The sequence below is a fragment of the Chroicocephalus ridibundus genome, chromosome 1 (assembly GCF_963924245.1).
Source record: "Chroicocephalus ridibundus chromosome 1, bChrRid1.1, whole genome shotgun sequence".
NCBI classification, from domain to species: Eukaryota; Metazoa; Chordata; class Aves; order Charadriiformes; family Laridae; genus Chroicocephalus; species Chroicocephalus ridibundus.
The window spans coordinates 14,397,775-14,422,136 of record NC_086284.1 but is presented as its reverse complement, the minus strand read 5'-3'; the positions used below and the strand labels follow the sequence as shown (position 1 = coordinate 14,422,136).

The window sequence follows — 24,362 nt, the reverse complement described above, 5'->3', positions numbered from 1 at the left end:
TTAAAAAAAAAAAAAAGGTCAAAATTGTTAAAAAACAAGTTGAAGTATTTGGATATGTAAGACAAATACCTGGCAGTAACAGGTTGCTGTCAATCAGCTGCTCAGCAGGAAGGAGATGAGCATGGGCCTGGTGGCAGCTCATCCCTCTTCCCTCCCAGGCGCCTGGTGAGTCTCTCACAATTAGTTTTCATTCTCCCCAAAGTGCCAGGGGCTGGGTGCACACCACGGAGGAGTTTACATGCAGTGATGAGATGCTCCGCAGTAATTTGTTCCTTTATCTAATGCCTGACTAGACAGGCAGACGGATAGAGGAGTAAAAAAACCAAGTGGCTCCCAGCCAGATGCCAAAACCTCTCACGCGTGGCTGCAGAAGGGCTGGCGCTGGCTCAGAGGAGGGGGTGGGAAGCATAACCAAGGCCAGCAGTGTAGCAAGACTGGGATGCTCTGGGGCGAGATGTGCCAATCTGAGCCATTTCACCTTTCCTTCAGAGCATGAAGGGTCATGGAGGCAGACCCTGGCCATGGAATACCAGGTTAGCCCAGCAGTTGGACATCTGCATCCCTCACCTCCTCCAGGGACTGTTTCAGCACATCTGTGGAAGGAGGTTGTGGCTGTGTCCCAGGTGAATCCAGCAGCCACTGAACCTTCCTCTGACTGCTGTATGAATCCAAATGGTTTTCTTGTTTGCTTTTTCTCGAGTAAAAGCATCCAGTTCATTGAATATCCGCTGGTGAACAGACTTAGGACAACATCAACTGTGTTTTTGTTGAGCTTATGGTGAGATGAGGATGCCAAGTGCAAGCTGTTATAAAACTACTAAACTACTCTTAAAAAAATCCCAGCCCTCTTTCAAAAAGCAATTCTTGCACAGAAGAGGCAGCAGTGTTTCTGGCAGGCCATAGGGAAGTGCATCCTTATCTCATAATAGCCATATACAATATTACAAGTACGGTAAGGATGTCAAAAATAGGTATAAAATGCTGAACCAGGTGTCCTCCATGCACTGCTTCAGCTTTCCAGGTCTGCATGTCATCCTTGGGCTCTCACCAAGCTCCCTCTAATGGCCACAGACAGCGTGTTTCATTGCCTCCCTGTGCCGCTGGCTGGGCAAGACACAGGCAGGATGCCCCGGCGTTGCACAGGGTGAGATGTGCCTACCGGAGGAAGCCCTCCAGGTTTTTATTTTTTTAATGTGTGTGGGTTCATCTCTCACCTAGTTCTTTTACGATCCTGTCTCCACCCGGTATCTTCCCTCTTAACACTTCCCTGGATTCTTGCCTTTCTCCCCAGCCTCTGGAGACCTGCCATCATCGCAGAGTTAATGCACGTCCTGCCCTTAGCTCAATTTAGGCCCACACCCTAATATAAAGAATGGATTACACCACCGAGGAATGACAACAGCACATGCCAGATGGTTTGTTCGTCTTTTTAAGTCCAGCTTTTTGATGTGTTCTACATGCCGGCTGCAGAGGAGCTGCGGACCCAAGCTAGCTCTGCTACAGGGACCAGGGACCAAACCCCGTGGCAGCACAATGCCACTGCTGCCAACACGGCCATGGTGCTCGGCAAAGGGCAGTGCAGCTGCCCCCGCGACACACCAGCCCAGTGCTGTTATCCCTCTCTGATATATCACAGTCCTTCATAGAGCCACACTATCACAGAGCAGCTGAGGTTGGAAGGGACCTCTGGAGGTCATCTGGTCCAACCCCAATCCTCAAGCAAGGCTGCCTGGAGAAGGCTGCCCAGGACCACAGCCAGAAGGCTTTTGAATATTTCCAAGGATGGAAATGATGTATCTCCAAGGATGGAGAGGAGGATGAGGAGAGACAGATAGGTCACACGTTTTCAGAGAGGATCTTTAATTATGACTCCTTTTGGTATGTAATTTTAGACAACAAACAAAGATGTCTACTGTCCACCTTCCTCAACGTCCCCTCACATTCAAAAAAAGCCTTGAAGCTGCCTTTCAGTGAACACAGGGGCAGAAAAGTATAAATAGTTTGAAGATGGAGATTGCTTCATTTCTGGGAAAATTCTGTGATGCGGTTACCTGTGCAAGCAGAGAATCACCTTCAGAAACCCAGGCAGTGTTAAGAAATGTTCAAAGGCACTTCCCGTTTTGGGAAATATTGCCCTAATTGCCTTGGGCTTTGCTGCTGTGTAAGATATGTGGAGATCTAAAATACTACCCCGTCCCACAGTGGGCCCAAACTGACCACTTCAGGGTCAGCAAGGGAACAGATTGTCCTTTCTTCAACCTGCCAGCCCCAGCTGGAAAAAAACAGACAGCCCTCAGGATCTGAATACCAGTTGTATTTCCAAAGGCTTGTCCAATTTTTCAACATGTATCAGTTTCTCCGATACAGGCAAAGTAAGTAGTAAGTAATTTTACCAACAAGCAGGAATTCTGGCTACAAACGTGTCCATGTTTGAAACATGACAGCTTCACACACACAACTAGAGTATTGATTTTCTAACGAGAGGACGGTCCCGCTTGCAATAACAAAACACTTACCGATCGCTCCTAACCTCCCAGCTGTTGCCCTCCGCTTTCATGCTGGTCAGAGCCGCTGCTCCAGGTGCCTCAGCCTCGCGTGGGAGTTTTCAGTCTCTCACAGGTTACCCGGCCAAGCCACAAGTCTTTCAGTCTGACCAGAAACACCACCCTGGACTGCACAAACCTTCCTTCCTGACAATGTCAAACAGCTCAAAAAAATTCAGTGAGTGCTTTTAACAAAACCCACATTTCTTCAGTGTATTCCAAATATTTACTCTTCGTTACTGAAGGCTTCCTGGGGGAAACAGGGCAGTTCAGAGCAAGTTAGGAAGGGAGGAGAAGGATCAACAGAAGGGGTAACATTTCTCCCATTTGGTCAGGTAAACAGGGGCATTTTCCAGTGGGAACTGCTTTTAGTTCCGAATTCACCTGCACATACTTGGACAAACCCCAGTGGCAAAACACAGGGATGAGAAATGCCTTTCAGCCAAAACCAGAAAGAAGTGTTGCACAAAACCAGCAAAATGAAAGCACAAACATCTAATTATTTTAATATTGGATAGTGACAGTGTTGTTCTGCGTTAGGAGCACAAACAACCCTTGGCCACAGGTCACGGTTCATTACCATTTTAGAAAACAGTGGAGCTGGCACAGTGCTGTCCATGGACAAAACACTCATGCAATTAAATAAAACGAGGCTTTCGATAAATCAGATGAACATGCACACACACAAGCAAGCAGCGGGTAATGCTTTGCTGGATGGGCAGAGCTTGCTGGGTGTTGTTTCGGCACCGTTCCCCCTCATCCCAGAAGGTGCTTCTGCAGAGCGTTGGCTGTGCAAACCTGGGGTGCCCCAGGCTCACAGAGTCTCTGATAACCACAGGGTTTACCCCTAAAGGACTGTCTCTTTCTGGTGGCACTAGTGTCCCCAGAGACAATGAAGTGCGTGCCATCATCACAGGGGGATAACTGCTCAGCGAAGACTCTGGATGTCATCTCAGGGGGAGCAGAGAGCCTAAGTATGTAGGAGAGGGAGTAGTGCATATAAACGAGATACAAGGGAAGAGAAAGAAGGGAAAAAATATCAGAAAAATAAGTAAAATAGAAGAGAAGATCCATCTGTGTGATGCTTAAGCTGTTGTCCCCGCAAAGTGTACATCCAGAACAAGCTGTGTTAGGACCACGCATGTGTGGTGGTACTGTGCAGTGAACATACTCCCAAAGAGTGGGGAGAGCCTATTGCAAACTTGTAACAGAACAACTTCCATTTCACCTCTTCAGACTCATTTATATTAATGTAAGCACCGTCACGTGCACCACTCAATTACTCGGTGTTATTTGTTGCCGCAACCTCTGAGCTCATTCAAGACTTCAGCCTTTTTACATTGAGCCGCCCCTCATCTTGCTCCGTGCTCTCGCCACGCGATCAGCTCTGTATTAGCTGGGTTTATGTGGGTCTGACATATTCTGGATAAAGGAAAACCTGAATAATATTGCTTCTGCCATTTCCACCTTGCTGTTTCTACCTTAACAGGGCGTCCGCAGGCTCCTGGATGCAGGCAGGCACGTTAACTTGGGTACCTGCTGCAAGAGCAGGGAGAGCCCAGCTGGGGCTGCGGGGCAGCTTGTCTGCAATGCCCAAGCTCACGGACCTTCTCAGAGACAGCTTATCTCAGAAAAAGCCTCTTAACAGCAGCTTTCTTCCTGATGCTTCTTTGGGAAAGTCAACCTCCTTTTCCCTCAGTTGAAGAGAATATTAACAACGAAGTGTCACGGGAAACAGCAGCAAGAGATAATTTGTGTCATGGTGCCGAAGTGGAATAAATTAAATTGAGTGGAGTATCGCTGTGTACCTGGAGTAAAGCTTTGATTTTAGAGGAACCACTTAAGATTTGTACTAGAATAAATGAGAGCGGAGCCGCCTGGCTCCTTTTTACATAGAGCATCTACAGCAAAAAGGGCATTTTCTCGTTAGCACACTGCAGCTGCCCGCCTAATGGGATAGATCTATTAATAGAGTAAGTGGGCAGTCAGATATGCCCTTCAAAAACCTGCACGGGGCTGTAATTCTTCAGTTTCTAGCTCAGACGTTGCACCACCCAGGGAAATTGTAGGGCTGGAATGGTTTTCCTTTCTAGCGTGATGAACAGGATTTTTCGTGTATTTACATTTCCTCTCTCGGTACCCGTGCTACTACACATAACTGGAAAATTAATAAAGAGTTTACAGCTAAAAGGACAGAAATAAAAGGAGGACCAGAGCTGATGTACAGGAAGTCAATATAATCAGGAGGAATTGATCGGTGGAACACAAAATGCTTTCATTGCCTTCAAAGTCAATATTGCAGAGGGGAAAATAGATGTACACAATTGTATACGCTCAGCTTAGCCACTAAACGCTTCACGGGCAAAACTCAGTTTTTCTAAGTGTTTTAGAGCATTTCTTTGGGATGAGTCTGTCACTTCAGAAAAACAGGCAGGGGTCAGACTCTCTGGTGTTAATACAGACATTTATTGTGCTCTTCTGTTTGGCATGCCTTCGGTACCTGACAATAAGCAGTATTTCATTCAGATCTCACCAAAGACTGAATATAAATCCTACACAGTAATGAATAAATCTAAGGATATTCTTGAAGCAGTAAGAGAATTGTGTTCAATATTCAGTATTTTGGTTTTTCTGTAATGGCTAGAAGTGCTAGTCTTAGGTTAAGCCCTGGAGTGAAAAGTGTTGAGCAAACAGAGGTGAAAACATTGAACCTGTCCCAAGCAGTTTAAAATGTCTGGAGGGGTCTGGAGCACAAGTCTTATGAGGAGGGGTCTGGAGCACAAGTCTTATGAGGGAGCTGGGGCTGTTCAGCCTGGAGAAAAGGAGGCTGAGGGGAGACCTTATCACTCTCTACAACTGCCTGAAAGGAGGGTGTAGAGAGGAGGGGGTCAGGCTCTTCTCCCAAGTGACAGGCCATGGGACAAGAGGAAACGGCCTCAAGTTGTGCCAGGGGAGGTTTAGATTAGATATTAGGAAAAAATTCTTTGCCAAAAGGGTTGTCAAGCATTGGAACAGGCTGCCCATGGAAGTGGTTGAGTCACCATCCCTGGAGGTATTTAAAAGATGGGTAGATGTGTAGATGTGGTGCTGAGGGACATGGTTTAGTGGTAACTTGGCAGTGCTAGGTTAACAGTTGGACTTGACGATCTTAAAGGTCTCTTCCAGCCAAAATGATTCTATGATTCTGTGAAAATCTGTGTAATAGAACAAAAGACAAGAGATTGAAGTAGGCAAATGGAAAAGCACGAAAATAATACAATATCGGTTCTGTTCATCGTGCACTTGCTTGGAAAACTATTAAGCCTTCAGTAGACAATGGCACAGAGAAGTATTTGGAATTAAGAAACATGATCAAGTCTAGCTATCAAGTCTAGACACTAAATGATAAATGGTAGATGAAGTATGGTAGGATGGGATAAACTTTGAAAGGTGAAGAGGTGAAGGTCAGTAAAGGGTTGTATAGTGCTGGGGACACAGTACAGATGAGAAACTACAGAGGTGAGCCTTGCACATCACCCTGGAGGGCTATGAGCCAGGCAAAATCAGAGAAAACCAGGCAAAATCAAGAATGCTGATTCCATATGTGAGGATGGGAAAGGTCGTATTTTATAGATATTATGTAGTAAGAGTCTATAAAAACTCCAAGAAACCAGGGTATGAGATTTAGGGTTCATCTTAAATATCATTATGAAGTTTCCTTATTCGCTTCTTAACTTTCTAAATAAGCTGGCAGCTCCCCCCCAGGTGCCCCAGGTGTCAATGCAAATTGCTGATGGTCTTCAAGTTGTTCTAAATTTAATTTTTTAAATGCTTTAAATGCCATTAGACCTTGTGCTTTTGCTCTGCCTGAAGATTGTTGGAGACTTATTTTGTTCCTTTTCCTTGGAGTTGAAGCGCCACCACATAAAACATGGTGAAATGATGTTACCACTGATGTCAGTTGAAGTGTGGGGCATTGGGTTCAGTGGGTTCCGCTCAGTTTCCCTTCTTTTTTGCCATTTGTACTGTAATTAAGTTTATTTGCCTGACTCACTTTATGGGCTTTTTTAAGATTTTCACTAGCTGTGAATCGTTGATGAAGACAACCTCCCCTGCATCCTCTGACGCTGGTGGTATTAAATATGCAACCTGGGGACTGAAGTCACAGGCTTTGCCCCTGTGCTTTTGCAGCCAACCTGATAGTCCTCATGTGTGGTGTTCATCTGACCACAAATGCCAACGTTTAAGTCCCCACAGGTGTTGAGATCTTTCACTATTAATGGCTTATTGTAACCCTACAGTAGCTCCTAAACTAAATCGGTGATTTTTTCCTTAAAAGTGTCTGTTCCTCTCACTAGGAATAAAGTCAGTCTAGGGTGACACCTACCTCATGGACATCTAAAGTCATGTGAGATGAATTCCACTCTACATAACCAGTCTTTCATAGTGAGAAATTTTCTCCAAAGATGAGAGTGAAGATGAGAGGCAGCAAGGTGGAGGGTGAAATATTTTGCATCTTTGCTTTCACTCACATGCCCCTTTCATTGATGTTTTTGTGATCAAGTCACCCTTCTATCTGCATGTTAAGAGCAAGGCGACGGCAGGTGCCTGCCGGGGGGACATGTTTTCAGTTGAAGAGAGAGCTGAGCATATTCCCAGCATGATTGGGACCAAACCTGACCTACTGAGTAACATATATATTTATATGTTTTAGTGTTTGGACATATTTTAAAAGTTATTACTACCACATTTTCTACAAAAGAAAATATCTACATCCCTCTTTCCTCAGTATGAGTCTTCTCCTAGTTTAGTTTTAACATTTCTAGATACCATTTGCTGTGTTTTTTATTTCTTTGCCCAACCCTAGTGTCTCTTCTGCCTTTCTTTTCTCCTTTGCCAAAGTGAATCTTCAGTTTCCCTTCCACATTCCCACTCTCTGCTCCTTGGAACTGTGGTTTTATTTCCTTGCTTCCTCACTTGATCACACCTCTCCCTTCTCTCCACCCTTCTCCCTCTTCCTTTCCCCATCTTATTGAGAATTTTCTTTCCTTCCCTTCCCATCCCCACTCTCCCAACAGCAGGCTTTGGAGCAAAGCTGGTGCCAAACTTTAACAACCGCAAGCCCATTGTGCAGAAGATGACTTTAGACCAACGGCCAGACTTTGCTGGGCCACCACCTTGTGCTTTAACCACATTTTCTGCCACTCACCCCTTGTTCCTCTTGGCGCACTTGCACCCCTGCCATCTCCTGCCTTTCCTTTTGTGCCAAACTGCGCAGGGCTGAAACAGTTGCAGCAGTAAAAAGGTCTCTGCTGTTCCAATCTGCGTGTCCCGGAGGGCCAAGGCATTGACCACTGGAACACTGCCTTAAAATAATCAATAACTCTGTGTGACATGCCGACCTCGCACTGGCCAACCAGGGATAACTTGGGGTATTTCCTCATTCTCCAAAGAGAAACAGCTATTTGTTTAATAGAGGCTGTTGCCCAAAAAACGTCGCTGTGCTTCCCTCAGATCGCCACGCTCCAGGAGAGAGGAGCTGGAAAGCCAGAAGCTGGCTGTGGGGAGCTCTGGAGCCTGGAGGCCATCTTAGGCCCGTGTAGAAGGTAAGCAAAGGTATTTCCATGCTTCCCTCAGCATTAAAAAGCAAAACTTTCTAAAACCCTAGTTAAAAATTAGAAGCTTGCTCTAGCCACCTTGCTTAACGAAGCTGTAGAAAGTGCTTTTGTTTGCTGAATTAATAAAGTGTTTTGAGTGCTTCTGGCAATCCAGAGTGTTTTCCTAAGCTGTAATAACAGACGTCAGATCCTCTGATGTACACAGGTAGCAAAGCGGCATTGATTTTGGCGGTAGAGACTCTCACTAGGTCTGGTGATGGATGTTTAGGTAAGTTCTCCTTGCAGTTTGAAGTGGTATTAAGATAGGTCAGAGAGAATGGGCTGCCAACCCCTGTTCTTCCAGCCAAAGCAGCGTCGTGTTGCTTCGCACCAGGCGAGAATTGGGCCCTCCGGCTATGTACGGAAGATGCAGAAGGGAATTTATAACTCGCCTACAAGACTTAGCTTTTACAGAAGGAGGCCAAGCTGTGCCTGTGCTTGTTTGCTTCTCTCTGGGGAGGGGAAGTAAGTGAGGCTGGGCAGACACATGGAAAAGCAAAAGCTGGAATGAGACAGGAAAGCAGACAGGCAAAAGTCAGTGTAAAAAGAAATAGCAAATGCATTGGGTGTTTGAGAGAAAGACGGGTGAAATATCCAATATTCTTTCCGTTTCCCTCCGCTCCCTCTCTGCTTCATTTTTCATTTGCAAATCTTCCTTCTGCTTAGATTTTTATCTCTTTGAGCTGGGGCTTTTTTTCAAGAGGCTTGCAAAATGCCCTGCCCAATTTTGAGCACTATATAAACAATAGGTAATGACAGTAAACCAAGAAGTATCTTTGTTAAAAACATTCCCTTCTGGAATAGTTTAATGCCCGTCAACTTGTTTTAAAGCTGGATTAAAAGGCATAAAGTGATTATAAAGTGCTCAGAAGAAAAAGCATATAAGCACAGTGCTCTTGTTAAACGTGTAGCAGCAGAGAACAATGCAAATTTTTTGCTATAGAAATGCAAACTCAGAAGAAGTCTCAGCCACCTCACAGCAATATACAGCATCCCATAAAGTCTTTCTGTTTTCCCTCTCAGTTACAGAGGTTTGAGGACGCTAGTCTGTCTTCATGGCTTACCTCATCTCTCCGCTGTCTTTGTTCTGCCAATGAAGCCAATTTCAGCCCGTCTCTGGTTTTCTCAAATATCTTCATACTGTCTTTCACCTGGGCTTTTTTGCTTGGGAACCCAACCTTGATTGATTCCGGTACTTCCAGCCTGCTTAATACCTTCTCAATACCAACTTCTGTCACAAAACTTCCAGGATTAGCCAACGCACATGACTAAATTGAGGGACATTTCACTGTTTATTGCCTCGGTTATTACAAAAGCTATTTGCACGTAGCAAGCGTAGGCATGCACGCGTGCATGGCTGTGTGTGTGCGTGTGTAGGACAGGGGGTGTATTGAAATGGTGTGTGTCCAGATCATCTTCCTCCTCTTACATTTTGTAACTTTCTCATGGCACATCTTTGTCATAAACTGTCTGTCAGCTTTCTCTGAGGACAGAAATACACAGATTGATATTTTGTACTTTTATGTGTTTGAAAGCCTTGAGCTGGAGTGAAGCTATGATAAAACATCATGAAGAAGGTGGGATCAGTTTGTGCCATAAAGTTAATGGCAGTGTGATGGTTCAGTCTCTGACCCAGTAGTCTGAGATTTCCAACCTGACATGGAGAAATAACTGTGGGTCCACGTTTGTACTGATCAGCCTTTTCTCTTCGGCTACAGATCACAGCGTGGATGCAGTACGAGCTGAGGTGGTTCACTTTGGTGAAGAGGGATCTAATAGCAGCTTACAACAAAGTGGGAAGGGAGCGGCAGAGGTGATGGAGTGGTGGGAGAGGATATAATGGGGAGTAACAGGCATGTTTGCAGCTTGGGAGATTCAGGTTGGACATGAGGAAAGACTTTTTCACCAAGAGGCTGGGGCAGCCCTGCAAGAGGTCACCCAGAGAGTTGGTGGTAGCTCCATCCTTGGGGGTTTTCAAAGCTCAGCTACACAGAGCCGTGGCTGACACAACAACCTAGTGTTGGTGGTAGTCCTGCTTCCAGTAGGATGTCGGACTGGAGACCTGCAGAGATCCCTTTCAAACATTGTGCTTCATTTGTGTTGATTCTTTGATTTTTAAAAGATGATTCTTTGATTTTAAAAGAACCTGACCACTGTGAAATATTAAGCTGCTGGTTTACACATTATGGCAGACCTCTGAAAGTGAGGTGGGATGGTTTTGTGACCTGCCCTTAGAAAATAGCCACAAGATTAGACATGCTTCCAGTTTCTTGGATATTTTAGGGTGGGTGCCAAACAGCCCCGTAACCCACGGTCTTATCTGCCCTTATCTGCAGGATAAGCAGGTCACAGGAAACATTAACCAAAGCTTCTCCATTTCTTGCTGGCAATGTTTTTTTGACCAAAATAGAGAAGATGCAGCTGGTAGGGGCCCTGGTGAGGCTCCCCCAGCTGCCCCAGCACCAAGGCAAGGATGAACATTTCTATGGCATTCCTGGCAGTTATTTCATGCTCTTCTAGACCTTTAGTGCATGGAATTTCAAATCAGCTTCCCAAGACAGTGGTCCCAGACAACCCAGTAAATCCACCTCCCCTTCCACGCAAGGCCTTAGCCCCACCATGAAGTCTGACAACCCAGGTATCAGTTTGTGCAGCCACGGTTGTGTTACTGATGTTCCCAATGGACAGACCATGGTCCATTAACAACTAAAATTAAACTCTCGGTTCATTTCATACCAACACATGTTCAGTCCTGGCAATTTTAAATAAATTCAATTAAACATTCCAGTTTTTAATAATTCCATTTTAAATAGAGCCTCTGAAGGGAACAGTCTCTGTAGAACAGGATTATCCGTGTAAGCCTTAACTGGAACATTTCTTGCTTCGAAACTGATTCTTCTGTCATTAAACAAAAGAACTGCTGACATCCCGTGCTCCCTTCACTGCAATAACCACAACCTCTCCATGTCTTTCCTCAGCAGAGAGCTACCATGTGCACAGGGAAGTGTTCAAAGTGCATTGGGATCACCCTGTTCCCACTGGCAGCATGTGCCATAGTCTCCAACATCCTCCTGTACTTCCCCAACGGACGAGTTCTGCAGCTCAGCGAGATAACCGATCTGGTCTGGTTTTTCCACGGCATTCTAGGAGCTGGGATACTGGTAAGAGAAAAGTGTTACTACTGTTTCCTATGGGTTTTGTTTTGTTATAAGTTCGGGGCTAAGAAAATCTCTGGTAACAAAAAAAAGTCATAGAAAAGTGCTTTGCATAAATATGTGAGCAGCTTAACTGGGAAGCTGGGTATGGGGCGGAGAAAGTGCATTCAAGTCTGAAAAAAGTCCCTAATCACAGGAATACAAGGTATTCCTGAGACAAATATCAGTTCTGCAAGTCAAGAGGAAGCAATAGGACTGACTTCTCACTGTGGAGAAGGGTGTCGTGGGTGTTCATCCGCTATGAGTCAAAGCAAAGCTGAGGTCCTAAACTCAGCTGGAGGTGGTGAGTTTTCAGTATTGTCTACACCCCCTCGCTACTCCTCTCACTGATTTTATGCTCACATAATTCACAAAAGACATTGAGGGCAAAACTGAAACATGTTTCAGTAGGTGTTCGTTAGAGACCCAGCCATCACTCAACGAATGTGGAGCTGCAAATGGCTGAAATCCCAAACTCCCCCTACGTTCCCACACAACCACCCAACACCCTTTGGGTTTGACCTGGTTGGCATGTGCTCTTCTATAACCAGTTCTCTATTCCAACACTCAGGAAATATCGCTTTTATGTGAATATCCATAACCAGAAGGGAGCAGGTTTGGGGATACTGATCTTTCCAGTTCATTAGAAAGCCTGATCCCTTTACGTCTTCCAATTACCCACCCAAGTGCAGATAAAAAGCCAAGCAAGTAACATGCATATGACAAGTACTGGCTATTAGGCAGCCTAGGGAGATGGTAAACTGGCACAGAGCTGGCTACCTGAGCATCAAAAAAATGAATGTTCAAGAATAATTAACTTAGAAAAAAGCAAATCTCATTCACAGTCAGGCTATGATGCAGCTACCACTTAAGTCTATGGGAAAGCTACAATGGATGTGGTTCAGATTCATACTTCCTAAAGCAGAAACATGGTATAAGATCATTCAATAAATTGTTCTCCACCAGCAGCTTGCCTGCTTCTTCTTCCAGCTACCACTTGGGTTTATTACTCATGCTGAACTTGAACGTAAGCATGAGTTTGTGGAAGGAAGCCTAAAGGAAGAAGTGGAACTACATGAGAGACCTGTGGAAAATTCGTATCACTACAAGCCCAGGAGTCATTGGCGTCCAATGAAAGGAAAGGCAGATGTTAGGCATGAGAGCATCACAGGCTCATTGAAAACGTGCCTTCTTTTAAGGCTTCCACACAGACTTGCCTGTGGCCAGCACTACGTACATCAAAAATGAGAACAGCAAGTGAGAGGGAAGGAAAAATTTGCATTGACCTTCAAAACACAGCATTAGGAGTAATTATTGATCCACAAACAATGCTGTTGAGTGTACGTGTTTTCCAGAAAACGGCATGAAAAATGCCCACAGGTGAAGGGAAGGGGAAAGAAAGCATTATCATCAGCTCCATTTTCCAGGTGCTGGAAGCATGGAAAAATGAAGACTGGCTTCTAGTCCTCTCAGGGAGCTAAGCAAGGGGCAGAATGCTCCACCACTGGAGCCTGGTCTGTATCCTGACTCCACGGTGACCAGGCTGCAATGCAATTCCCCACGTACCCAGCTTCTTCCCAAAGGAAACTCAGGAAAGTCATGCCAACAGGTTGCCCGATCTTGGAGAATCTCCCTGTAACTAGGGCACAGTCTCCAGAGCCAGGACTGTGGGGGAAACTTCATAAAAGCCTGGCCTGGCTGTGTGAGCCAGAAAACCTACCTCCACCTGGGAACTTCATCTGTAGACTGTATCTGTATCTGTATCTGTAGATACCTAGACCATCAGTGCACTCTTTGGCTGAGCAACCAGCCCCACCCTTTCCTCCTCCTCTGCTGCTTCTCTAATGGAAATTTATATGACGTGAAAACCACTCCATTTCCTTATTTCAAAAGTTTAGGGTGTAAAGAGAGGAGGACTAGCTCCATGTGTCATAATAACGTCTTTCCTGATGGAAAGCTTGTGTGCAACACCTGGAAATGCCTGGCTGAGCCACGGTTCACACACAGCCCTCATTTTACTGACAACAGCCAAATCTAGCAAATTCTCATTTCCCTGTCAAAAGGCAGGTGCTTACAATCAGGCACTTCAAAAAAAGACAGCTGCCAAGTGAACCCTTCATCCTGAGCCAGGCTAATAAATGACACAAAGGTGTTTGCAGCTTAGATGGGAAACCTCCAAAGAAGAAAGATAGCCCTGGAGGAAAGGGAGTGTTGGTTTGATGGGCAGAGGTGTTAGCTCTCTTTCCAAGTGCCAGACAGTGGCACGCTGGGGCTGGGGCTGCCTTGGGGACCACCTGTGGTTACTTAAGAGCTGACTTCTTTCCAGGAAGAGGAATGTCTTTTTAACCTCAATGGTCTACCCCTGCAGGCCTCCAGCTGTGGTCCAGCGACCACTGCAGGTGCTGGAGGCTGCCTCTGGGGTGTGCATAAAACGCAGCGGAGAGCAAATCCTTTGAAAAATGTTTAGGGGCCTGCAAATCTAAGTGGGTTTCATAACCCTGTCCTACATAGTCTAACAGAGATATTCACACTACACATGTAAATTCCCTGGGCTTCATTCACCATGGATACGTGCTCTTCCTGCCCTACATGGCCAAATATCTCTCCAGCATGTAGTCATGCTGTTTTTACAGCTTTTACCTTTTTTGTTTGTTTGGTGGGTTCTCCTTCTCTCATTAACTTTATAGGGACCGTTTCCTACTTTCTCAAATACTCATTTTCTTGTCTTGCTCTGAGATGCCTACACAAGCAGTAGTGGGCAGAGGCAAGGCATCAGGAGCGCTCTGGATGCACAGCTAGACCCACAAAAGCTTTCTTGCCCTCTAGCTATCAAACTAAATGCAGCTTTTTCTATCTCCAAAGTGCCTCTGTAAGGTGGCATTATATCCTGAGACACGGGTGCTTACTGACTTCATTGTAATCATCCAGCTCCACCTGATAATTACCATGGAGAAGCTGATGTGAACTGGGAGTTCCCTGTTGAGTGAAGTCCATTCTACAGGTTTTCCGGAAGCTCAGCACAACCAACCAAAGTCAGATGTGTTTCAGGAAATTTAAGACTAATTTCCCAAATATAATCTAGAGCAGGATGCTCACGAGATTTAAACTGACATGATTCTTACCCCAGTGACGCATCTTTTCCGAGCAGAAATTCCATTTTCTCAAAACGGACATGTTTGTTCCTGAAAAAAAACCAAAACCCTGCTGAAAAGAAGCAGTATAGCTTCAGCAATTGGAATTACTGTAACAGAAATTTGCCAGCCAGCTCTAGCTGTAGTCCCACACTTCCTCCTGAGTTACTCTTCAGCAAGCACCAAGCAGGTGTAACTCACAGAGAAGAGGCAGAAGGTGGTTTGCATTTGAGGAACAAGATGCCCCGCTGGTAGTCTTTACAAACCATCTCAGCAGAAGTACTGCACACCAATTCAGCTTGTGCTTTTCTCACAGGTTATTTTGCCAGCATTCATGATGCTGGGAGCAGGCGGAGCAGGATGTTGCGCTAACAGATGTGGGGTAAGTGGATATTTGTGTGTTGAAATGGCACTATATGATTTGCCCAATAGCTCTTAAATGGCTGCTCAGCAGGTGGAAACGTACAATGACAAACCACCACACCACCATCAACAGCCATGTCAGGGAAATGCAGAAGAGGAGCTTGATCTACAGCGTCCCTGGGCTGGCGCTGAGAGCTCAGTTAGCCAACAAGAATGTTATGATATTGCAGCCACTGATATGAGGGAAATCATAGTCAGCCAGGGCAGGTGCTGGAGCATTGAGCCACATTGCTGATGGCAGAGAAGGACAAAGCTGCTTACTTCAACGCACATGAAGTAAAGCGTGGCTCCAGCTTCCCCCCGCTCAAGGCAATCCTAGAGATTGAGATGGCTGGCTGTGCCTTCTGCTTTCACCAGGTCCTGTTTCCTCCATACCCTTCCATGGCAATTTGCTTTTCCACAGGTTCAGCCCTGCTCACCTCCATATGGGCAGATAGGTCTTCTACTTTGCAGGTCCATACTAAAAGTCTGAGCTGCTGCTGCTGGCACTAAGGAGCCAGCGCTGCTTCCTGGAGGCTGGTCCACATGGAAAGCTTTGAACTGTAGCATGCGTTTGCCCAAGTGTTAGGCACATGAAAGGTGCAAAGGCAATTTGGTCTCTCTGTCATCCAGAGAAAGACCAGAGAGACTTTTTCTCTTGAGAATTAAGAATATTATAAAACACCATGTTATACAGGCATCTCCATTAATCCTCAAGCCCTGGGCAGAGACTTCTATGTGGCTATCATTATTAGCAAGAATAAACTGACTTAGAAATGTTATTTTAGACTACATGCTTCCCAGAAGAAGCCTGGAATGAGAGATTCCATACAATAAAGGATGTCTCTTCTGTACTCTTCCATTAACTTTTAGTTTGATCCATGAGAAGACCTTTACCTCTTCAAGATGTTTTACTTAAGTTAATTCATTACTGAAAATATCAAAATAGCATTCTCCATTAGGATGTCAGCAAGTACATCCCAAGGGACATGTCATTACATTGATTTTACCAAATGTCACATGGACAGCAAGGAGGATTTGCTAATGATGGCCATGTAAACCAGTTGCAGCACTGGGATGTGAGCCTAGGCACCCCGAACCCAGTGCCTGACCCAGCTGCTTCTCCGGGTTTTGAGCGATGTAGAAAGCAGTGGTGAAAAACAGCCGTACTGTGGGTGTTCCCACGCTCTGCTGAACACGGTAAGTCACGAGGGGAAATCCAGATGAACTGGGACCAGTTCACATAGCATCTCAGGTCTCCCTTCTCCATCTGTCATTCCAGCACTAAATATTACAGGGCCAAGAGTCAAACTTCCCCAGGCTGGCTGGGTTCACGCCCCCAGCCTCCCGATGCAGGTGCTAGCACAGTGCCATCTGGCAGCCACCATGCTCCACCCTTTCACGGTCTGAACCGTTCCTACCAGCACCACATGGATGCCAGGTATCCTGTCTGCACCTTCCCATCACTGATCGATTACCTACGAAGTGTTCCTCCTCTTCCTCTTTTGCTGTTACAGAGGAATACAGTAGACATTGTAGAGAAAGTAGTTTGATTATGTGCTATTGATTATGAGCTGATGGCCAGGTGATGAAGCTGCTCAAACCAAACTAGACAAGAGGCTCAGTGAAGACAGTATATCTTAGAAAATGCTGTCTTCTGGGACTGTGGGAATTGCCCACCTCTTTGAGGTGGAAAAGAGTGCAGTTCTACAAGTTATCCTATGTGACAGAACGTGGCTCTTTGTAGAGATGGGATGGGGACATGAGTAAAGAGCAAATGGCTATGAATGGCATTAAAAACAACCGTTTCTCCCAGAACAGTTCCTGGGGAAGAGTGATTCGCAAGTATGCAAAAAGAGGTGAGTACTGCGGGGAGAGCTGAAGGCCAATGATGTGCTTCTTCGGGTGAAGAAACATCAGGGAAACTTTACTTTGGGGACAACATGAGGAAACACACAGGCATCCGCAGCAGGGTTGCTCAGACACCCTGAGCATATGGGCTGTATACCCAAGGCAGGGTATGGTGTGAATCAGCAGGTACTGGAGAGCAGAAGAACCCTGGGACTGGTTCAAACATGCATGATGGCCGCAGCTTACCAAGGTGCCAGAGCTCCTTGTGAGGTGGGTCTGGGTGGACCTGATACAGGCCCTCCAGCTCTTGGTGGCCTGTCCACCAACTTCCACCTATTGGCAGAGAAATAGCCCACACTGGAGATATTCAGGAGCCTGTGTAATCCAAAGGCTAGTTTGGCCACCTTTCTGCTTTGGGGGCTTTAGGTATAAAATTATAATTTACACTTAATGTTCAGCATTGCTTCATAGGGGAAAAAAAGGGTAAAAGAACTAATACTGATCAGAATTATTATTCAATCAGACCATAACTATTTTCCTCAGGGTAGGGACTCTGCCCTATTATATTTTGTGCAATCCCTGGTTTAATAGTTTCAGACTTCTTCACAGCCTTTGCGCTCTGCTGAAGTATCAACAGCAGTAATAATAATTACTAACTTTCTCATCCTTTTATCCACCTTATTGAGTTCTCCACTTCACAGTGATTATGTGCTGCATTGAGCAAGTTTATTCATTAATCCATTTACAATTGTTGCCTGCAAATGTACCTAGATGGCTTCATATCCTTGCATTATACAGTAATGATTTTGGAAAGTAACAGATTTAGAAAGCTTCCACGTCTTGCACCTTAGTGTGTCCACAACTGAAAGCATCCACTGGACTGGCACAATGAGGAAAAAAGGCTCCCCAAAATACGGCAAACACATACTCCAATATTTCTCTCTAAGCCTTCCTTAAGAGTTACTAGTAGAACAAGAATAGCCATAGCAGCTTTCCAGACAAACAAACCTAGATAAGCAAAGATACCTGGATAAACAGACAGGATATTAATTCCACAACAAAACACCTCCAGAGAAAGAAACAGAGAAGAAAAGAAATGTGCGTGAAACAAGAATCAGGGCAATAAAGAACAGCACAAGCTGAGACAGGAGGAACTTGGTAACTTCACTAAAGCAGCTGATGCAAATGCTCAGAGAATGAATGCTAAAAGTTTTCATCAGCTCAGCAGAGACAAACCACTTGTATGGAAGACAAAGCAGGGAGAACATTAAAAAAAATCAGCAAAAACGATCAGCAAAACCTTTGCAAGAGGTAGATAACAAGCCAAAACCATGGGAAACTAATTTCAACAAACTCAAGCATCCCAGCTTAGTCCTCATGTTGCAACCAAAGGCACAAATGAGGAAATAAAAAAATTGCAAAAAAAAAAGTGATAAACGAAGATGGTACAGGTAGGGAAAATGCTGAAAGGTTGAGATAATGCAATAGTTAATAAAATTGTCAGATTTCCGTAGAACATGGGACAATCCTCAAAAAAAGATTACAGAAGAGTAGATATAAGGGAGAAATGCCACTGTGTGTCTGTAAAATGGCCAAGAGAGACAATCTAACAGCTGCAGCAACTTCAGACTCCGCTTTCAGTGACAAACAGTCTTCGTCTATCATGTGCACAGTGAAGGAAACAGGTGAGATAAAGTTATCCAAGATTTCAAATGACAAAATCATGTGTCAAAGAATAGCCATCAAAGGTAGCACCAATGAGTAGTACCAGTACTACTACTAACCACTATCATAAAACGTAGAAGTAGCAAAAGACCGTTTGACTCTTTCTACCATAATTGTCTTTGGGATGTCCCATACTGCTATGCTGTGCCAAAACTAATCGTTTGCGTAATTAAGATCCTTCAGCCAAGATGCAGAATGCATTGTTGAAGTAAATGAGAAAGCAGATGGGGAGAAGTGGTTCAGCGCAGGCAGGAGTTTCAGACAGAATATCAGTCGCTCGCCATCACCGCGAGGCATGGCTGGTGATCTTATTGTGAGAGACAGTGCATCAGCTACAACCCAGCTTTGGTCTGGACAATATACTAAATTACCTGCGTTTTGCTGATGATGAAGGTCTACTAAGAGGGAACTCAGCCAACATGTAGATAAAGACAAAAAGAGTGTCCAGCTTTGCAAAAAAAGACAAGAGTCATTAATCAGTTATGATGAAATAAACCTCATGAGAAATCCCAGCAACTTCTAACCCAAGGATTGCTTTAGAGGCAAAAGGACACACAAAATGAGTCAATTCACACACTGGCAGCATGCAAGGTTGTACAGAAAGCAGTAATGTCATCAGCTGGCAAGTTGGAAACTGCATTCACCAGCTTGAACACGTTTAAATAGTGAATAGTTTTCAAGATAATGTCACGAATCTGCAATGTGGGTGGTGAGTGTTTCCATTTGACTCTGTAGTGCAGCGCTCTGTGGAGCAGCTGGTATCAGGAGAAGGTTTCTGCCTTCCTTGTGGGCTATTAGAGTTCACTGGTATTTGCTGGCAATGGTGAAACGTGAGGCCTGAGGTATTAGGCTTCAAACCCAAGTCATGGACAGGAGTGTTTCCCATGTTCTTCCTCAGCCGTGCCTCTGCCCTGACTCCAAGGCAGTTTTGCTGCCTTGCCCCTGGTCCAGGTCTTCCCCTGGATCTGGCAGTCTGCTCCGGAGTTTATTCTCTCTTCTCTTGGCAGAGTTATGAACAACCACAGGCAAGGACTCTTAACCAGACTAGTGGGAAGCCTGTCCCAGATACAACACCAGTAGCACCCTCCTGAGATTGTTGTTTCTATATAGAAACAGCAACCAGATACATCCCGCCCATTAATAGAAAACTACCCCAAAACATAGTAAAGGTAACGTTTCTGTGGGAGTGGCCGATGTAAAAGGCACAGGTGCACCACATATAATTCAAAGTCACCACTGGTTCGTTGCCACATGCAGCACAATTAGATTTCTCAACACAAGCAGTGGTAACCACATGTCAAACCTGTTGCAAAATTAAGGAAAGCAGCAATAAGAAAGGCTCTTTGGCATTCCTCATCAATTAGCAAAAACAATTAATGCATCTTCTGTTGCCTTCATACCTGGTTCAGTAGTTGCTTGCTAGTTTCTCTTGGTATAAGGGCTGAGAAAGGTGCTCTTGGTGAAGAGTTGGGAATGCTGAGGCACATGATATGGACCACATCAAGCCAGTACTGGCTCCATATTGGCTTTTTGAAAGAAGACCCACCAGACTTTTCATAATTGATGGGATGAGTATAAAACCCTGAATAAGTAAAGCTCTGGGTTTAACCACTTTTAAAAGCAAAACAAATACAGTCTGAAATCCTTTAACATCTAGGATAGCCACAACAGTCAGAAAAAGTCATTTTTTGTTCCCACAAAAATCATACTATCATGATTTACTGGTGGTTTTGGTCAGTGTTAGGTTGATGGTTGGACTCGATGATCTGAAAGGTCCCTTCCAACTTAGGCAATTCTATGATTCTATGGTTCTATAGTAAGAAACAGATGAAGATCATTCCTTCCCACTCAGTGTAAGCTTTCCATGCTGCTCAAGCCTCTGTGCATGTGATATTGAAGGTCTCTTCCCTTTCAGATGCTGCTGTCAGTGGTCCTGTCCATGATGGGATTCGCGGGAGGAGCGTATTGTGCGGTCATCTCCTCGCTGGGGCTGATTGGGGGCCCTCTGTGCAACACAGGTGATGGAGAATACCTCTACCCTTTCAGGAATGACACTCTGGAGTGAGTATGACTTACAGGCTCCTCTAACTTTGCTTTCCCTAATCCCCATCCCCATCTTTTTGTAGAAAATTTGGATTTTTCCAAAGTGAATTGGTGGTCCACCCTGTCTACACCTAAATTCACGTTTCTCTGTGTAGCATGTTCCAGCTAGTCATCTCGTTGACCAAGGAGTCATCTTCGGGTAAACTGCCTGAGCTGCTTCTGCCATGCTTGTCAGCAGCCCATTGTGCAAGTTGCACCAAGCTTTCAAAAGGCTGCTGAGCTGTGACTCCTACTGGAGTCAAAAGGAAGTGTTTGATAACTATGCCACATCAATCTGTTAAATCATCATGAAATGAGTCTACTCTACCTACTTCTGAAAAGCAAAGCAAATATTCTTTAAAGTTAACTGTGGCAACCACGCTTTTCAAGCCAGCGCTAGAGACGAGGGATGGACTGGACTGAGATACCACAGCAGGAATGGAGAATACGGAGACACATTTTTAAAACATTAGGGACTTTTCCCGTTAGTTATTAGCATGGCCATAAAACAAAAGGGAGATTCTTGTGCATGCAACGACGTACAGATGCCGCTCTCTTCCCTAGTCATCAATTACACCTCTGCAATTACACCTCTGGAGTTCCAAAGAGAATTGCCCGTTTTTACCAATTATAGTAGAATATGAGACTCACTTTACATTGTGCAAACAAGTTCAGAAAAAGCTAACGCAGAAAGCATTCTCCAATTTTTACTTTCTAATACATTGCCAATTATTTTTCTGTATCACAGAGACAATTATTTGTTCAACAAGACAACATGGAGCATTTGCAAAGAACCTGAAAACATTGTCCTTTGGAATATTATCCTTTTCTCTATTCTCCTGGCCATCGGTGTGATTGAAGCTGCTCTTTGTTTCATTCAAGTTGTCAACGGACTTACTGGCTTCATATGTGGCACATGTATGAGGAAAAGAAAGGTTGGTATGCCGTAAAAGATATCGGAGTGTTTTACATTCTTACCACTTTTACTTCTTTTCAGGCTCTGGTAATAGTAGATGATCAGAGAGATCCGCACAGCGCCTGACCGAGCTCCTCTGAGGAGCCTGAGGCCGTACAGAGGCATTTGCACACTGTTCCTCTCTCCTCACATTGTAGTCAGGGATAACTCCACCCTCATATATTTCAAAACAGTGGAGTAATGTGATGTATCGATGTACTCAGTTACGTGCCTTTGTTCCCATTCAAGACACCTTTTTGATAAAGTGTAATGACCCCCACCATCTGTAAGTGAGAGAGATAAGAAGCAGAGGTGTTTTCAATTGGTCAACAGTGGTAAAAATATCATTTTACAAAATGGAAGAAAGCCTCTTTCAAGTTTCTTTTGTCACTACTGCTTCTTTTTTACTGTTTATTTTCATTTTACGAGATGTTTGCAGTAAGTCTGATATCCTCCTGGAATATTAATTAATCATCTTTCATTCATTGCCTTTCAGACAAATATTTCTGGAATGTGAATGACCTACAGAGAATGCCAGGACAAGCCCCGAGCTGCCGATTCACATACAATAAGGATAGCGCGTTGTGCTGTATTTACGGGGGGACGACAAAGAAAACCCAAAATGTTCAGGAGTTTCATGGGGCAAAATGAATTTTTGATAAAGAAGTCAGGGTGGAAAAGGGCTAGATCATTTAGACTGAGACTCCAAATTTTCGTCTCTCTGAATATACCTGCTAAATCGCAGGTACTGGCAAAAACACTGATCTGCCTGGTCCTGACTGCCAAACTGCTGCATAAAACACAACAGTCCCCAGATAAAAGCTCGCCACTTGCCCTCTTGTGCATATGGGAAACTGAACCATTGTTAATTTATACATTTATCAGCTGCACGAAGCAGGCGCTTTCTGGCTGGATGTAAATAACCTCCCGTCCCCAACAAATGCCGCTGTGAGCTCACCTGTCTGTTCCTATTAACCTGCTAACCAGGCGCTTCCGGATTTAAATGAGGTTGTGCAGAGAATACATCGAGTGGCATTCGCAGCACCACGGAGGCAACTGAAACATACAGTTTTCAGCCTCCTTCAGCCACCCTGGAGCCAAATCCCCTTGTGCCCATTCGGTGCTTGCTGTCTTGTTTGACAAAGTCCAGTGCACTTCTAAATAAGTTCTTCGGGAGCATTTGAGAGATGTGGTAGCCCTGGAGGGGCATTTGGGTCAATATGGACAGTAGGGTTTGGAGCAAGAGTTTGGAATTGTCCAGTTTAACAAAACGGTGGAGAACCTCACCACGAATTTTGCCCTCACGAGACTGCATGGGAATTTCACTAATTTCCACACAAGTCTGTAGGGCTGTTCTTGAATAGATCACATGGGCAAAGTAATTAACTGGTAAAGATAAACATTAAATTGGTAAAGGTAGTAATTATGCGCAGTTTAGTAACAAATAAGAGATATAATCTGAAAGGCAACAAATTGCATCAGTCCTCATGTTACGGCAACCGTAATCCCAACCGGGAACTGCGTAATTCCCCATCCTCGCTCAAGATCAAGCCCTTGATGCTAAAGTCCATGACTGGCGAATTTCAGAAACCCCATCATTTCAGTGACTCCCTCAAAGGTTAATTCTTGGACATACCACTGACTTCCCTGAGTCAGCCAAACTGTAAGATGATCTTTATCCATCCTGAAAGGGTGTTTGCAGTTATGAAAAGCTGAATATATCTAAAGCACTTGGAGTCTATTTTTCAAAGAGAGACGTTTGTGTTTTCTCAGTCAGAAGTTGTTCATATTTCTGCATTGTAGCACGAGGGCAAGATATATGAACACAGTTATTGCAGACACATATGGCTGTTTGTGCTGTTCTCTAATGCAGCACACAAACCTCTTTATACAAAATGGGGAAGAAAATGTCAGTTGTGCCAAGAAGGAGAGCACGTGTACACTTCCTTGGAGAGCAGCTTCACCCTTAGAAGCAGGAAATTTGCCCCATAAAACTTAAAAGTACCTTCCGTAAAAAAAACATAAGGCACGTTGAAGTTTGCAATCAGGACCAGGTGCATCCAAACCTGCCAGTTGGCTTAGAAACTCGTGTTCATTGTCAGCGATAAAGGCTGGACAGTGCTACCATATAAAACAGACATCAAAGTAAAGCCAACAGATTCAAAAAGGGTCAAGGAGGCAGCTAGAAGTAAGGATATTTGGCATGTAGTCAGGAGGAGAGAGACTCCATCAGCAGAGGGGCTCTATGAGCTCTTCATGGTCCCTAAATTATCAGTCCTGCCCTCATCCTGTAGTTTGCTCTCCCTGACTCTCGCATCTGTGATAAAGGCAGTTTGGGCTGTGCCACCACCGGGCGAGGGAGAGGTCCCCACTGGCACACACCACCTCCAGCACGGGAAAGTAAATAAATGCACGTTACTGCTGCCATCTGCTTGTTCCAAACTGTCCTGCCCTGGGGAAGTTTAGTGTCTGTGTGCTTACGGGGACACCCTCTGATCTGCCAACTGTGCAATCACTGGCCTCACTGATATATGTAAATATTAAATATTGTTATTCTGAACTTATTTTCTGGCTTGATTTGTGTGACCTGAAGGACTTGTGACTTCAAACTAGCTCCAGTAGGAAGAGACAAGGAATAACACAGAAAGTAGAGTTAAATTCATCTTGTCTAACTTAAACCACTGAAAAGGAGTCTTTTCTGGGGTAGGCATCAAGCTACATAGTCCATGGAGAGAGGCAGCCCAAAGTGAAAGAGGTGTCCAGGGCAGGGGGGAGGCGTTGCCTCTTTGGGTAAGATTCAGTTGTCCACCCCAGACAGGAGCATGTAGTGCCATTTGAAGTGC

At 44.7% G+C, this 24,362-nt stretch overlaps 1 protein-coding gene across 2 annotated transcripts; it reads left to right on the top strand.

Moving 5' to 3' along the window:
* The first annotated feature begins 7,942 nt into the window (after window positions 1-7,942).
* LOC134513150 (transmembrane 4 L6 family member 1-like) lies at window positions 7,943-24,072 on the top strand. Of its 2 annotated transcripts, none has more exons than XM_063329352.1 (6): window positions 7,943-8,128; window positions 11,158-11,340; window positions 14,821-14,886; window positions 20,398-20,543; window positions 21,313-21,499; window positions 22,016-24,072. In XM_063329352.1, the coding sequence occupies exons 2-6, from the start codon at window positions 11,170-11,172 to the stop codon at window positions 22,034-22,036; spliced, it is 591 nt and encodes a 196-aa protein (XP_063185422.1). In that variant the 5' UTR covers window positions 7,943-8,128; window positions 11,158-11,169; the 3' UTR covers window positions 22,037-24,072. The 2 variants fall into 2 exon arrangements, with proteins under 2 accessions (XP_063185422.1, XP_063185433.1); XM_063329363.1 differs by having other exon boundaries at window positions 7,990-8,128; window positions 11,161-11,340.
* The last annotated feature ends 290 nt before the right edge of the window (window positions 24,073-24,362 follow it).

What these genes read in the sequence shown, in the direction of transcription:
- LOC134513150 (XM_063329352.1), top strand. Translation starts at nt 11,170, where the DNA reads ATGTGCACAGGGAAGTGTTCAAAGTGCATTGGGATCACCCTGTTCCCA. An exon ending in TTCAGGAATGACACTCTGGA is followed by an intron (nt 20,544 to 21,312) that starts GTGAGTATGACT and finishes TCTGTATCACAG; the next exon opens with AGACAATTATTTGTTCAACA. An exon ending in CATGTATGAGGAAAAGAAAG is followed by an intron (nt 21,500 to 22,015) that starts GTTGGTATGCCG and finishes ATTGCCTTTCAG; the next exon opens with ACAAATATTTCTGGAATGTG.